This window comes from Saccostrea echinata, unplaced genomic scaffold (genome assembly GCF_033153115.1).
Source record: "Saccostrea echinata isolate AGI-Se365-2 ecotype Australia unplaced genomic scaffold, CSIRO_AGI_Sech_v1 ptg000002l, whole genome shotgun sequence".
Taxonomy (NCBI): Eukaryota; Metazoa; Mollusca; class Bivalvia; order Ostreida; family Ostreidae; genus Saccostrea; species Saccostrea echinata.
The window spans coordinates 19,667,899-19,684,419 of NW_026889751.1; the positions used below are offsets into that span (position 1 = coordinate 19,667,899).

General features: G+C 33.0%; 1 protein-coding gene and 1 long non-coding RNA gene across 2 annotated transcripts in view; both read left to right on the top strand.

Annotated features, from left to right (window-relative positions):
* LOC133178105 (endoplasmic reticulum membrane-associated RNA degradation protein-like) overlaps window positions 1-2,315 on the top strand; it is a 57,423-nt gene extending 55,108 nt beyond the window's left edge. Inside the window, exons 7-9 of the mRNA XM_061312864.1 lie at window positions 244-455; window positions 1,986-2,015; window positions 2,196-2,315. Coding sequence (XP_061168848.1) covers window positions 244-455; window positions 1,986-2,015; window positions 2,196-2,315 — 362 coding nt within the window. The remainder of the gene's footprint in view (window positions 1-243; window positions 456-1,985; window positions 2,016-2,195) is intronic.
* Window positions 2,316-2,531: 216 nt separating this feature from the next.
* On the top strand, window positions 2,532-16,476 carry LOC133173975 (uncharacterized). The gene is made up of 3 exons (XR_009719080.1): window positions 2,532-2,697; window positions 15,997-16,077; window positions 16,405-16,476. It is a non-coding gene; the product is annotated as an uncharacterized LOC133173975 (long non-coding RNA).
* The last annotated feature ends 45 nt before the right edge of the window (window positions 16,477-16,521 follow it).

Below are 16,521 nucleotides of genomic sequence, written 5' to 3' on the forward strand. Positions count from 1 at the left end.
GAAAACTTAAAATTCAAAATTGTACAACAACAGATTTGGTTTAGAAAAGGTTATAGAACTGTGAGTGAAAAAAGGTATATAATATACTGTATATCTAATGTTGTAGTGTCTGTATACAATTTTGTTCAGTAATATTATTTTGTCTGTATACAATACATCATGTACATTATCGTTTTGTCTTCATATACAGATGTGTTGTTGCGTTTGTTTGAAGTATAACCCAGTAATGTTTTATCTAACTAGACATAAGAAACAAATTGCCCTTGGTGAAGGAGTTAGTGGAAATGACTCCGGACATCCATGGCCGACAGCATTTGATACAGTGCTCCTTAGAATTAATGGCTGAAAAACAATATTTCTATGCCACCATTTTGTTGCTGCCTCAACTGGAGCACATTCTAAGGCTGGTATTTACCAAAGAAAATGGCTGCTCAGAAAGACTGCTTACAGCCGAGGTTAGTTCCAGTCACAAGATGTATTTAATGAATCACTGTCTAGTTTGTTGGGTATGCCAGAGCATCAATGACAGATGGAAATGTGGGATAATTTGCATAATGGGCGAAGTCCGTTATGCATAAATTATCCCACGTTTCAAACTGTCGTTGATGTCCCTAGCATACCCAACAAACCAGGCCGTGATTCCTTATATTTACATTTATATATGAAATAAAATTGTAAATATAAATAAAAAATGCTGTCTAATAGATTTAAAGTACACGAGGCCTCCATGTTAATTTCAGTAGTCCCTGCCCACTGGCATCAGACACAAAGACAGCCGCACGAGATTGACATGCATATTAGACTCCTGTGGACCTTTTCACAAAAAATCTTACAACATATTTTTATCTTAAGTGAAAACTTATGATAAAAATCGTTTTCACAAAATTTCTTAAGAAAGTCCTAAGTGCAAAATCTGTCGTAACTTTACGAGAGCCCCAACCCACTCTTAAGTATTTTATAATAGATTTTATTGTAAAAATATAACCGCAAAAAACAAAATACACGTTACATTAAACTTTTTAAAGCAACTTCCAATAATATTTTAAATTTTTTTTTCACAATCATTGTCGAAAAATTAAATGAAATACACTTCAAAATATTTACGATGTAAGTTTCACTTAAGATTTTCGTATGACCTACTTTTACGTCAGACTTGCAATTGTGACGACAGATTTTAAACTACCTTGCTTCACAAACGATTGCATTCGATATTTGTATTCAATAATGTTTGTTTTGCTGACAAATGTTGAAAACTAAGTTTTATTTTTATTTTCACACACTTATTTAAGGATTATAAAGCATATTGAAGTCGTTGCTAGAGATGAAGTCTGTCGTAAGTAAAATCTTAAGTTCAATCTGCTACGAATGCGTTCGTGAAAAGCACTTAAGATTTGTCGTAAGAGATTCTTAAGTTAAAATCCTATGCAAAAACTTAAGATTTTTTGTGAAAAGGGCTACTGACCTCTCACTTGGCGAAATTTACATTCAGGTGTAATTATCAAGAAATCAACTTTCATAGAGTTATTACAGAGAAAACAATTAAAAATATAAATATTGTGAAATCACTAATTTTTGTGAGGTTTATTACATCCCCCACAATCGAAGTTGGGGGGGGTATACATGTATTGAAATGTCCATCACAGACTTTCAAATTTTGAAATTTATCAGCACACTTTAAGTGTATTTAAGACATAAATCCAAGAAATTAGTGCAATTTTCTACCTGTGGATTATACAGAAATTGTGATTCCGCAGAATTATGACCTGGTGGGAAAAAAGTACATTTTATAGTGTACTGCACTTTTATGTATCATGTTTCTGTAAACTTGATGTGACCTCTGAACTATTTTTTGTGTATTTAATATTTGGTTGGCTTTACATCAGAAGTTGTGGCTAATGTATAATGTATCATTGATTAACCCGTATATAAATACATGTACCGTATACTTGTTTACTTACGTTTACTTTTTCGTCTGTCTTTTGCAGTACACTACACTCTATACTACATTTGATGAGGTCAGATAATACTTCCTTCTCCTTTATTCTGTTCTGCTTTGGATAAACGTTGTGTAGTTAATTGAAAAATTTCTAAAGTCTGTAATTATTCTTTCAATTTATTAACTTTTTGTGAAACATAATATGACAATATTTGATATAATTAGTTAAGTAACATTTCAATTTTTTTCTTCACATTAGATATTTGATAAACATTTACCTAATGGAGAAAGGAACAGACTTCCAGAAACACTTGGAGAAAATCTCATGGAAAGTACTGTTTTTAGTGAACCCCAAACCAGAGAATGGATGACAATTTAAATTACTTTTACAATATAAATATTTCTTATGTGTCCTTAGGGATGAGCTTAAAAAAGTTCATTTTTAAATTAATACCATACATATTTATCTAAAAGTATAATTTACAATATAGTACACGTGCCCTGTAAAATTCAGACAGTAACAAGAATTTTGTGGATTTTTTTCAGACTTGCTCTTTTGTGTATATCTATTGTTGCGTTTGATTTTTCAGGACCTCTTGTTTGACCTTTTAGTTTACCCTGAGGGCCCCAGGGTCAGAGACAAGGTTAGCCATGGAGAGGCTGATCTCCTGCAGGACTTCCCAGAATCCTTAGCTGAAGTTGTTCTGGTTGCCATGGTGATTTTGATTTTGAAATGCTCCAAAATTACAGACATAGGAAAGGTATGTAAGATGTCAAAATAATTTATTTGCTCAATGACCCCTCTGAGTTATGGTTGTATAGTAATGTAGAGTAGACATTCTAGAATTAATGACTAATCCTTGAGTCATGTTTTCTTTGATGCCCAGTTAAAAAAGGCACCACGAAAAAGTTCAATTCTGAAATTATAATACTGTATAGACTTTGTTCTAGCTCTGTTAGAAAGGATGTACCAGTATTCTGAATTTCAAAAGAATTGTCCTATAGGAGAGAACAATGTCCAAAAATCAATGTTCATTAGTTATTTTCTCCCATTTATTGGTCTAAATTTTTCAAATTTGCTTTTTGAACCTAGTAAGATTTATTATTTGCAAACTTCAAATTAATCTCCAAAGTTGGTTAAAACAGCATTTTCTCCATGAAAGCACAGATTTCTCCATGAATTTTGGTCTAGAAGTCCTTCAAGGCAGGCTAGTTAGAATAATCTAACTGTGTCTCGGGACAAGCCCTCACCATAACCGGGTCCGTAGGACAATATCATTTTAATGATAGAACGTGCTATCTAAAGGCAGGCCTGCCCCTAAATAAAATTATATTTTTGATAAGTTGTGATCTAAGGAATTATTTAAGATAGGATTTTTTTAGGGGCACCCCTGCCCTAGAGTCTAAATTCACAAAACACCTACAAAAAATAAGGAAACCTGTTTTTGACAACCTGGTTCATATTTATACCATCTATTTTCATAGCCAGAATAGCTCAATTGGTATAACAGCTGACTTTAGCATAGCTAATATTTTTTTAGAGTCATGGTTTGAATCCACCTGGTGCCACACTTTTATAGTTTTAAATTCTCGCCTTTTCAAAGACTATTTTTTTTTAGTAGGGGCTTATGTATCTATCTTTTATGCATATAAAAGACACTAAAGAGAAAGCAAATCGTAAATTCCATGGTACCTAAAACACAGCGGAACAATACCATAGTATAGCACACTTTCTCCGAGAACAAGAATTATTCACTCTGTGTTTCTCAATACAGGTATTTCATCAGCAATGAGTTGTGGTGAATTCTATATTGTAAATACAATGTAAATTCCTTACAATTTAATCAATTCAGTTTATTACATTGCTTTTATTCTGACTGTACTTGTACTCGTCTGGGTTATTGCGCTGGAAAGTATATGTATTGATTGTATTATTTGAGCTTAAATATGATATTACAATTACATACATATACTTTTTTAGTCAGTGTCCAAAATTCAGTTTTCAATTTTTTAAACAGCATCGTTACACATTAATAACTGCACTCCCTTGGATTTCAATTATATTATTTATATAAGCGTACATTTATGGCAATGTTTTTATATCCACCGAAATGTGTTGTAAAATAAAAAAGCATTATGACTGTAGACATTACCATTATGTACAATGAAAAGTAAAGAAAAATATCAAATAACATATTTCAAGACAACAAACTCAAAATGTGTTGACAATATCATGCTTCATAGTTTATGCCTATGAAAAAGTTCCTCCTATCTCTACATACTGAAATAAAATGATTTATGCAAAACAAATAGGTACAGATGTAGCCTAAAATCATTGACCAGAAAGGTATTATCGGCAAGTTTTTTGTGAAGACTAAAACCAATACCAGCCCTATAGGTTCAAGCTCCATTTATAAAGAAGTGTACCTCTCTGTTGAAGCTATAAATATATAAACAATTTTTGTTTATCTTTTTATTAATCTCAAAAAGAGATATTTTAGGTTTAAAAAAGCAATACTGGTATATCTGATACTGAAATTAAATAGGAAATTTGACCTGTGTGAATGCACCAAGGCAATAAAAAAAAATCAAGTTTAAATATAAAATGTAATTATGGTAATTTTAATCCTCATTTTAGTTTTTGCACATTCTGTGACATTTAAAAGCACATGGAATATCTATTTTCTTTTAAAAATAGTAAGCTTTCTAGGTCTTGAATCTGTGGCTCAACGTGTATCACCCTAGCTTAGAACTTCAAAACAATTAACCCACTATTCATGTTTCCATAGGACTTACATGTATATGTCAGAATCAGAATTCTATAAAATCAGTAAAGAAGTCACTGCCTTAAAGCTTCCTCACAGCCTAGATTCTAGTTTGTTCATATTATGGCATCTACAATAGGACATCAAAGTTTTACACTGGAATACATGGGAAAACATTATATGTAAAAGTAACAAAAAAAAATAGAAAATGACATTTGACACCCTCAGGAAACACGAAGTCCCTCTTGTAGTGGTAAGGAGATTGAGTCATGGTCGGTAACTGAAAAAAATTGAACAAGGGAAGTGTCTTTTTCTACTCTTCCCCCATCCCCATGTGAAATTGATTTTTCAGGATTGGGCAAGTTGTTAATGTTTATTTTGCTCACCTTGATGAAGTCGAGATGAGCTTATGCTATTCCCCCTTTCTGGACCAAACTTGCATTGATGATGCACCTAGGGATGCACACTACCAGACTTGCTTGGGATCTTATAGCTCTGACCTACATTTTCTGGATGACTGAATAGGTTAAACGTTTTGGAGCATATAAACTAAATATAAATTGTGCATATCATTGCCCCGGTAGGTCAGGGGTCCCGCTGTTAAGGTAGGGCTCTGTTGTTTACTGTCGATTCCTAAATATATATACAAGGAATTAATTACCGTGTAATTTCGTGAGAAGCACTACTCGCGAAAATAAAATTACTCGCATTTATTTTTAAGGTGCTGAAATCCATGTAAAATCTATTGATCAACTTGTCACTCGCGATTTAATATTCTCACGATTTGACGTCTAAGAGTCATTTCGAGATATTAAGTACAGTCAAACCTCATTATCTTGAACTCGATTGGACCTAGAAAAAACTTCGAGATATCCAAGGGTTTGAGATATTGAGGGTAAAATACTTAAGAAACACGTGGCAAGGACTTCCCAAGCTTTTCGACATATCCATGGTATTCAAGATATCCGTGTTCGAGATACCGAAGTTCAACTGTACTTGCGTAAAATTAGGAATCTACAGTATTAGTCCAGTCAAAGTGTCATAAACCTTAAACAAATTGCAACAGAATTTTTTTCTTTATCAATAATTAGTAAATTGTATTAAAATCAACATATAAAAACTCTAGAAAAATATATAAAGGTGAAAGATGTGTTTTTCCGGAATAAATATTTACTGGTCTGATAAAATATGTTTTGCAGAATTGTGCTACCATATGCACCAAGGGAGACAATTTTAACCACCGTAAACAAACCGCTTTTCTTCTTAAACAAGCATAATAAAATTTATAATTCATTTTTTATACATGTTTAGGTTTAAATTTCACCAGTGCACTGAAGATTTAAGATCTGAGAATTCTATATATTCTAAACTTAACGACATATTGTTGAAATCATAGTCTATTATCTGTATCACAATTTTTAAGCATGTAGGAACCTTTCTATCAAAATATGGGTCTATGAATCAAAAAAAAAAAATATATTAATTATGTAATTCTGTAAAAATTCAAACTTCTAATTAAAAATAGCTCATGCACATATATAAATTAGTGTTTACGTGTCTTTAATTAGATGTTGGAAATATTAGGGGAAATAATCTATGCAAAGTCGTTAGTGGTATTATTGCAACATAAAAATATTTTATTACCTAAAAGTAATACTTTTGGTGTATAACCTTGTTTAAAGATTTTTTTCTTTAGAATGTTGATTATATTAGTGAGATCTACTTTGCTAAAAAAAAAAATATATAGATTAAGCCATCTTTAAAAACCTGTTTGGTTGCCCTCTCCCGACCGACTGACTAAAAATGGCCCGACTCAAAACTTTTTGTTATATTCCAGGACATCATAATTTTTTTTTCTTTTTATTCATCTTATCTCGTCAACAAATATGTTGAAATTGTCTAGAAAAAAGGATAATAATAATTTTACCCAAATCAGGAGAGGGCAAACAAAAATTATTTAAAAGATGGCCTTATTTTGTGTGTGTTATTTGTGTGTGCATATTCACTAATAATGATGCCTATTATGCAATCTGATTAAAATCAGATCTTTGGTGCGCTTTGAAATTCTGATGTCGCTGTACAAAGTGACATCAGAATTTCGGAATGTAACAAAGATCTGATTTTAATCAGATTGAAATACACCTGCATATATAAGAACAGTTTTTAAACATACTATTTACTTAATATCAGGATAAGTGAAATCTATCACTGAAAGAGCATAGAAAATGATCAGATAGGTAGTTTAATTGTCATAAAAATGACTCTAAGCCTCTGTAAACAGCGCTAGTGAAGATTGGTTGACTGTATGTTATTTTACGCCCCGTTCGAGAACTTTTCACTTTTATAGAAATGTCACATATATTGGCAAAAGGCTTGAAATTTAGACCTTTACTCGGCGCTTAGGGCCATTGAGCAGTGAGGGTTCTTTATCATGCCAACGCCTACATGTACCGTGATAAGGGGCCTTGGTTTTTAAGGTCTCATCCTAAAGACCTGCAACGTTTACTTCAAAGTGCCGAGAGCTTAATTAATGATGTAATACCCCCCACCCCCCAAAAAACACACACACACGCACAAATTACAAAATAAATCCAAAGGAGATATAAAACTAGCAATGAACATTATATTGATTACAACAAAAAGCAATATGAATACTATTGAGGTTGACATTTAGGCAAAGAACCATTTCCAGTTTCAAGATTATCATTCATTTATTTTTTAGGTATTCTTTGGCACCTTTAGTGGATTTTTACGATTTTTCTTTTCTTTCTTTAACCTTTCAAATAAAAGCAGTGGGGAAAAAATCTGACTTTTAAGATTCTGACCCTGAGATTTTCAAGAGTTAAAAGGTTCTATGTAAAAGTAACAAAGACATGTCAATGAACCCATTTCCTTAGGACACTTATTAAAATAGCAAGAAGTCATGTGCATTATGAACCCATTCCCCAGGACACTTATTTAAAAGGAAAGAAGTCATGTGCATTATGAAAAAAGATCCCCCCCTTTCTCCCCTGAAAAAAGGTTTTTAAGTTTGAGGTAATTAATTTTATTTATTTATTTTTATTTCTTTTTACTTATTTGTTTATTTATTTATATTTGCTTGTCAGAAAAATTCCGAGACTTGACGTCTGTGATATTTGATATGAAGCCCCCCCCCCCCCCCCCCCCCCCCTTCCAATAAAAATTCCTGGGATGTGTATGCCTAATTGTCCCTTATATATAATTTTTAAAAATTATCTTAACTAATAAAACTTGTCATTCCTACTGTGGCTACATATTCCTTGTCCCTGCACAAAGCCATACTGAGGAATTGGAATAGTTTTATTTTTCAATTATATCCGTTGCCATGGGAACAGGAATCCATAGCAATTAATGAAATAATTACCAGTTTCAGTTTGCAGAGGCATTTCTGCATGACCTGTCAAGAAAAATCAAGATCATATAGATGGCAAAACTATTTTTATGTGTATATAGAATGTCTTTTTAAACAGTGATTTATCAGCATTCTTGAACAAAAATTGGGTTTTTTGAAAACTGAAAAAAAAAATGATGTTTGGACAAATATATTTTTCTAGAGTTTTGATATATCAATAGGCACATTATAAATAATAAAATACTACTGGAATAATTTCTGTTGCAATTTGTTTAGGGTTAGGGTGTTTTAGAGCTAGATTGACTGGACTATATTACTTAATAATTAGGTTTGTAACTTACAGTCTACAGAAATATATCGAGTTGATCAATCTCATAGACAGCGAGGCAGAACAGTCAAAGTCTTCAAAGTTATCTATCATACCTTTTACCGTCAAACAATCTTGATAGATCTTTGAGGCACCTTTAATTACTTTGAATAATTTGTTTCTGTTAAGTAGTTAGATTTCAATTGAAAATGTTTTTCCTGTCTTGTTAGATTGCATCTTGACATGATGCAGTCATAATAAAACTGACGTCATTTCTTAAAAGGGCTGCTACTCTAATTTCAAAAAGAAAACAGATGGAAGGTGGTTTCCGTAATAAATGATTTCTAATCTCAAAATGTAAAAGCAACACATCGGCCATATTGCCAGATATTAATTCTCACCTGCCAGACATAAAAATATAGCCAGTAGTCACATGTTGAGTTAAAGCCAATGAATGCACAACATTTCAATCTGAGGGAAAATAAAAATAATAAGATTTCTACACACGTGATGAAACATACACACATGTAAAGTGCACTCTGGAAATAGCGTGAATTGCTCATTTGAATTTCAACTTGAAGAGACGTGATGATTAACATGGATGCATGTTTTTTTTCTTTTTCTTTTTTTTTTTCTTGCTTGCTTAACAGTTTTAGTGAACGTATACATGTATATTCCCTCCATATCTAACTGAAAGGATGAAATTTGTTTAACTGACCTGATATTGAAAAGTTTAGGGGCTGCAGTAAAATTTGTTTTGTTCAATGTTGCAAATAGCCTTTAATTTATATTTCATAATAGGACATCATAGTAAACTATGTGACAAGATCTTTAGAGATTTTGATTTCTTGATATATATATTTTTAAGATTTATTTCAAATCCTAAAAATGAATTGAAATATGCAAAACATAGTATAAATTAAATCTTGTCATTTATAGGTCACCTGAGTCACTCAGGTGACCTATTGCTTCTGTTTCTGTCCGCCACCATCCCTCATGTGATGTGCTTCAGTCATAAACTTTTAAACATTTTTCAGCTTCTTCTCTTGAACCGCTAAACCAATTTCAATCAATTTTGGCATAAAGCATCATTGGGTGAAGTGGTATAAAAATTGGGAATTTCTTGTCCCTGCCCCCTGGTGAAAATGTGTTACATTTTTTGAAAGTCTTCTTCTCTGATCCTGCATATTAAGCAAACAAACTACATGTGTAGTTATGATGAGCAATGGTGCCTCCTCCAGAATTGTGAAATTTGTGGCCCCAGAGTCAGGGGTTCTGGTGTGTATGTGTGTGTGGGTGGGGGGGGGTCTATTGATTATGTAGTGAAAGTGTATTTTTTCTTCTCTGCTTGTGGGTATTAGGCAAACAAAAGTGCCTAGATATGAAGAGCAAGAATGCCTCTTCCAAAAATGTGAATTTCATGGCCCCTGTGTCAGAGGTTCTGGAATTAGGACAGAGCTCTATAACTCAGGTATTGAAAATGCATAAATTATCTAAATATCTCCTTCTCTGTTCTTAGGTATTAAGCAGACAAACTAATTGCATAGTTATGATGAGCAAGGATGCTTCTCCCAAAATTATGAAATTTATAGCCCCTGGATTTCTTTGAAAATCTTCTTCTCTGCTCCTGGGTACAGATGTATTAAGCAAACATACTTAGTGCATAGTTATGATGACAAGGGTGCTTCTTCCAAAATTGTTAATTTCTTGGATCTTGGGTTTAGGGCCTCTGGTGTTTGGGCAGGGCTCTATTAATTTGTAGTCTACTGAGAGAAGTTATTCCATTTTGCTATTCACCTATGATAATTAGTCACTGTAAATAATGTAATTGAAACTCAATTGAATAAGAGAATTATTTTAAAAATTTTAATGTTTAATGCAAAAAGACTTTCATTGTTTTTCATGGTCAGATAGAGTTGTAAATAATAGATAAATAGAGACACAATACCCAATACCTTAGCTTTGATTACCATTCATGGTAGCTCAGTCGGTAGAGCGCTTGCTCCGTGATCGGGAGGTCGTGAGTTGGAATCTAGGCTGCGACTGTGCTAAGTCGTTAAAAAATGGGTAGCAACTGTTCCTTCGCCATGTGTTTGGCACTTTGAAGTGAAAGTTGCAGGTCCTTCGGATGAGAACTTAAAAGCTGAGGCCCCGTGTCATGGCAGGGGTTGGCACGATAAAGATCCCTCACTGCTCAATGGCCCTGAGTGCCAAGTAAAGGTCAAAATTTGAAGCCCTTCACTGGTATATGGTGACGTCTCTATATGAGTGAAAAATTCTCGAATGGAACTTAAAACAACATACAATCAATCAACCTTGTCTTTGAACATTAAATGTTCTTCAAAGTACAAGAGTTTTATTAATATTATACTTTAAGTATGTATTCACCTTGACCTTGATGTAGGGAAAGGGCTAAAATAGGCTATGCCTGCTGCCCAATCCCATTCACTTTTTTGTGAATAAAATTATGAATAATAAATTAAAAAAAAAAGGGCAAAAGAGGCCAGTGTGAAAGTGAATGAGATTGGTTTTCTAATAGTGCACAATATTGCTTTGCTAAGTCAGAATGGTGATAGTGACAAATTGGGGCATGTACAGGCAAGTAAATAGAACTACTTTAAGATTTGTTAATTAGTACTAGACTAATTATTTGTTGATCCCTGATCATCCTATTTCTCTTTGTTATGGGCAACGTACTGTCATCTTTCAGTTTTATTATACCCCTGCAAATGACCTTGTCTGTCTCTCTGTGCATTCTTATCTGGGTTATAATTTTGTAATAGAGAATCATTCAAAGCTCATACTTGATAGGAGCCTCTTCCAAAATTGTGAATTTCATTGCCCCTGGATCAGGGGTTCTAGTGTTAGGATGGGACTCTATTGTATAGTGAAAATGCATTAAGTCTTTAAAAATCTTCTTTGCTCCTGGTTATTATCAAAACAAACTAAGTACATTGTTATGATAAGTAAGGATGCCTCCTCCAAAATTGTGAAATTCATGCCCCAAGGTGAGGGGTTCTGGTGCTAGGGCGGGGCTATATAGATCGTATAGAGAAGGTGAATTATATTTCTTTGAAAATCTTCTCTGCCCTTGGGTATTTTTTAAACAAACAAAGTACATTGTTATGATACGCAAGTATGGCTCTTCCAAAATTGTAAAATTCATGGCCCCAGGGTCAGGGATTCTGGTGAAAGTGGGATGGGGGGGGGGGGAGGGGGAGGCTCTATTGGTCTTGGTAGGGAGGGGTGGCTCTATTGATAATATAGTGAAAGTGTGTTATTTCTTTGAAAATCTTCAACTAAGTGCATAGTTATGATGATGAGGGTATCTTTTTCAAATCTGTAAATTTCATGACCGTGGGTCAAGTGTTCTGGTGTTAGGGTATAGGGCTGTGTTGAATCTGTGGTAAAAATGCATTATTTCTTTAAAAATCTTCTCTGCACTTGGGCATATCAGAGGCAAACAGACTAAAAGTTTTAATAAGGAAGGGCATATTTGTTGTATGTTGATTAGTGATAAATGGGGAACAGGTTAGAATTTATGAACTGTTAATGAATACTAGACTAATTATTTTGTTGATCCTGATCATCCTATTTTTCTTGCTTTTGGGCAACAAAGCTTCACCTTTCAGTTTATTTTATACACGATGGATCCTCTAAATTGTTGTATTTTACTCAGGTGACCGTTAAGGCCCTTTGGCCTCTTGTTGAAGCATATTACCTGTAACAGTGCAACAACATTTTTTTAGACCTGAACAATTCAGCACCTTAAAAAAGTACATGCGTCATTTGTCACTGTGCACTTCAGATAAGAAAGTCTCCCAAATGTCTTTGAATTTGCATGGAGATTAAATTAGCGTGTTAAATTTGCATGGAGGTTAAATTAGCGTGTACAAACCACATGTGAGGATACTGATTATGATATTTTAGTGTGTTAATTACTGTTGACTTCTCCTTAATAAAAATACCAGAGTTTCAATGCATCCTTAGTACATCCTGATTCCACATTGACCTTTAAGTAAACCTGCTTTATTTATAAGATATTCTGTACCATAGATGGACTTTATTTATTTTAATTTGAATGGATAGGGCATTTATTGACATTAAATATGTGTTAATTACTTGTAGCAAGATCTTTTGATATAAATAAAATTACCAAATGTGTTGGTTTATACTTTTAATCTTTGGCATGATTTTTAAGAATTCCATATTTTCATAAATGGTTAATTTGCAGTATATTTTGCAGTTGTAAAAGAAAAAAAACTGCAGATTCCATATTTTTGTGAATACTTTTTATCACGAAATGACTCTTTAATGTCAAATCACGAAGAACAATAATTCACGAGTGAACGGTTGATCAAGACATTTTACATGGATTTTAGCACCACAGAAATAAAAGTGAGTAATTTTATTTCGGGAGTGGTGTTTATTGCAAAATTACGTGATAATGAATTTCTCACGTATATTTAGGTAATCTGTTGGAATAATTCAAAATGCTACACACATAAACATCAAAATTAAACAAGAAACAGGATTCTTTTTGTCTTCCTTCAGACTTGATACAGTTGAACTTCATTATCTTGAACACCCATATGTTGAATACCAGGGATATGTTGAAGTGATTTGACAGTCCCAACCACTTTTTCTGATATTTATCATATTGTTTAGTCTTGAATCCTGGGATATCTCAAAGTATAAACTTGGTCTCGTTGAGTTGTCAATAACTAGGTTTGATTGTTTATGGTATGTGTTGCAATTATTTCATGTATTAATTTAATAAAAGGATGCCCTATTCTAATCCAATTTCATCTGTTGCCATATCATATGTGCATCATCTCTTATTGAATTTTTGAACAATTTTTATCTTCTTCTCTGAAAGATCAATCAGAGCTTTAAAAATTTGGTTAATAGCATATTTGGGTAAAGGGAGATAAAAAATTGAGAATATTTTTTTTTTGTCCTTATGAAGGTTTGGGCAAAAACTGTCAGTATTTTTGAAAACCCTCTGCTTTACTCCCAGACTGTGTCTCTATGATTATAATGAGCAATGAGCCAGGTTACCAAAATTTTTAAAATCATGATTTCTGGTAGCAGTGTTAAGGTTTTGGTGAAGGATAAGTAAATAAATATACTAGAGATGCCTTAAATCTTGAACTTCTAGAAACAATGCAAAATTTATTTGGTCTATTGATTTATATGGGATGAGTTATTACTTTTATTGTTTTCATCAATCTTAAGTTGTTTATTAACTAATGTCTAATATTAATAAATTTTTAATTTATAAGGACCATAATCTAAACTAGCCATGTGTCATGTTTTACTCCACACAATGAAGTTGTAGTCTATACTAGAATCATTGTGTCCATTTGTCTGTCTGTCCATCCATCTGTATGTATCTAATATATGTATGTAGACACAAGTTAAAGCATTTAGGTATATTAGGACAGCTCTAGTGCTAATGAAGGCTATTATTATTAAGGTCTTCCGTTTCAGACGGAAGACCTTATAGTGATTCTACTGTTTCTTCTTTATTATTATTTTTTTTTTCCCCTTTTCTTTTCGGGGCGATTTCTCAGAGATGTCTGGACGGATTTTCTTGAAATTTTCAGGGATGATAGAAAATAAAAATACGCCCAGGCGTTTTTTTCATTTTTTCAAAATTCACTTCCGGTCGTCAGATATGTCCGATTTCCGTTTTTTTCAAAAATATTTTGTCCCAGTCATATCTCAGAAACAGTAAGAGAGTAAGACACCAAACTTATATGGTTAATAGATCTTGAGGAGTAAGCAAAACCATTTGGGTTAAGAGCGTCAGCCGTCACTTCCCGTCGTCACAGGAAGTGATAATAGAAATCGAAATTTTCAACTTTTCTTTTTTGATTTTTTTCTTTCATCACATTGTTGCATCTTATTTGTAGATTCGAAATATGTTGGTCCCACCGGAAACAAAAACGTCAACTTCCGGCTATAAGCCAAAAACTTCATAATTTTAGTATTTTACTTTCCCATAAATATTTTTTATAGATAAAGTATTTGAACTGATTTTTGAATATGTTATCAAGACTGCAAATGTCTAGAGTAACGTCAAATATCTTTGTAAAATTCACTTCCGGTCGCGCGTTTGAATGTCCGCAAAATGAGAACTTGTCCGAGTGATATCTCAGAAACGGTAAGAGATTTAGATACCAAACTTAAAGGAGTATTAGACCATGAGGAGTTGACAAAACCATTGGGTACAGAGTGTCAGTCGTTACTTCCGGTCGTCACAGGAAGTGATCAAAGAAATCAACAATTTCAACTTTTCTCTTTTGGAATAAGACTTGCATCATGTAATTGTATCTTTTTCACAGTTACGATATGTGTTGGTCCCACCGGAAACAAAAAACGACAACTTCCGGTTATAAGAGAAAAACTACATAAAAGGATTTTTGAATTTTCCCCAACATATCGCTTATAGATAGAGTTCTTTAAATGAATTTTATGTATGTTATTGAGACTGCAGATGTCTATATTGACTGAAAATATCTTTGTAAAATTCACTTCCGGTCGCGTGTTTTCTTGTCCTCAAAATGAAAAGTTATTTCAGCGAGATCTCGGAAACGGCATGAAAGTAAGGCACCAAACTTATAGGAGTAATAAACCTTCGTGAGTAGGCAAAACACATAGGGTTAAACACGTAAGCCGTCACTTCCGGTTGTCACAGGAACTGATCAAAGAAATCAAAAATTTCAACTTTTCTTTTTAAAATTTAAACTTGCATCACTTTATTGCTTCTCTTTTGCTGTTTTGAAATATGTTAGATTCCACCGGAAACAAAAACTTTAAACTTCCGGTTTTAAGAGATAAACTACGTTATTTCGTTGTTTAACTTTCTCAGAAATATCCCTTATATATAAGTATTTGAAATGTTTTTTACATATGTTGTAGATATTTTAAAAGTCAAGAGAAAATTCAGAGATTTTTATTCAGTTCACTTCCGGTCGTGTGTTTTCCTGTTCTCAAAATTAGAATTTGTTCTCACAATTGTTCGACAACAGTAATAGACTGAAGTCTAAAACTTTCAGGACTTATAGTCAGTCATCAGTTCATTTGCATCGTGCAAAACTCGTGTGTCGTCATTATTTCCGGTCGTGACAGGAAACGAAGCAAAAAAGAAATTTTTAACTTATTTTGTTTCTACATATTAAGTTTTAGGCTAATACCGACGTTGGAAAAGACATATTGATGCAAACAGGAAGTTGTATAACGGAAGACCTTCTCATTACTAGTAATGAGTTTCTAGTTACCATCCTAATTATTATAATCAGAAAATTTCTACCAGTGAATGGCTTGGATTTTCAGGTGTTGCTGACAAACAACAAGATTACATAAGCTTTGATTTTAGTAAACAATGTTTGCACCAACTCGGTGAAATTAACCCTCAATTTCCCCTTGATAATGCTTGTTCTGGTGTGAAATATACAGTCTTTGTCACTGTTTGACTGCACAGTGTGACGTGCCCAGTAAATATAAACAAGTCACCGCCTATTGAAAGTCTAAGGTATTGATAGATTTGTAATACAGTGTACTAGTGCTATATTTTTAGTGCTTTGAAATTTTTAAATTTTTTTTGCAGAATGGGTTTCTACAAGAATTGGCTGATTTTGAGTTACAATATTGCTCTGTTTACCACCCATTATCAATCATCAAACAAAAGGTATATGAAAATAATTAAAGAAAAATATCTTTAAACCTCTGTTTTTGATGAATCTACTTTTTTCAATATACTTTCAGATGGTTTATTAAATATAGATACAGAACAGGCCTGGAAGCAATGTCACTTTGAGGGGGCACAACCATACATATTCAGTTGGGGGGAGGGGGGCATTATTAACCACCAAAATCCCTTGACAAGCAAAAGAAAAAGGTCATCAGACATTATTATTGAGGGGGCACAAGCATATAATAGATATTTTTTCTATAGTTCTTACGGCCATGTAGAATATATGAATAAAGTTTTCTTTTTGTTTCGGTACAATTATAGATTGAACAAGTGGTGAATATAGCTGCTACCTTTCCTGCTTTCATGAAGTATGATGAAGATATGACTCTAAGGCAAGACAGTTTCTCTGAAAAGATTTTTTTTGGTGTGATTTCAAAG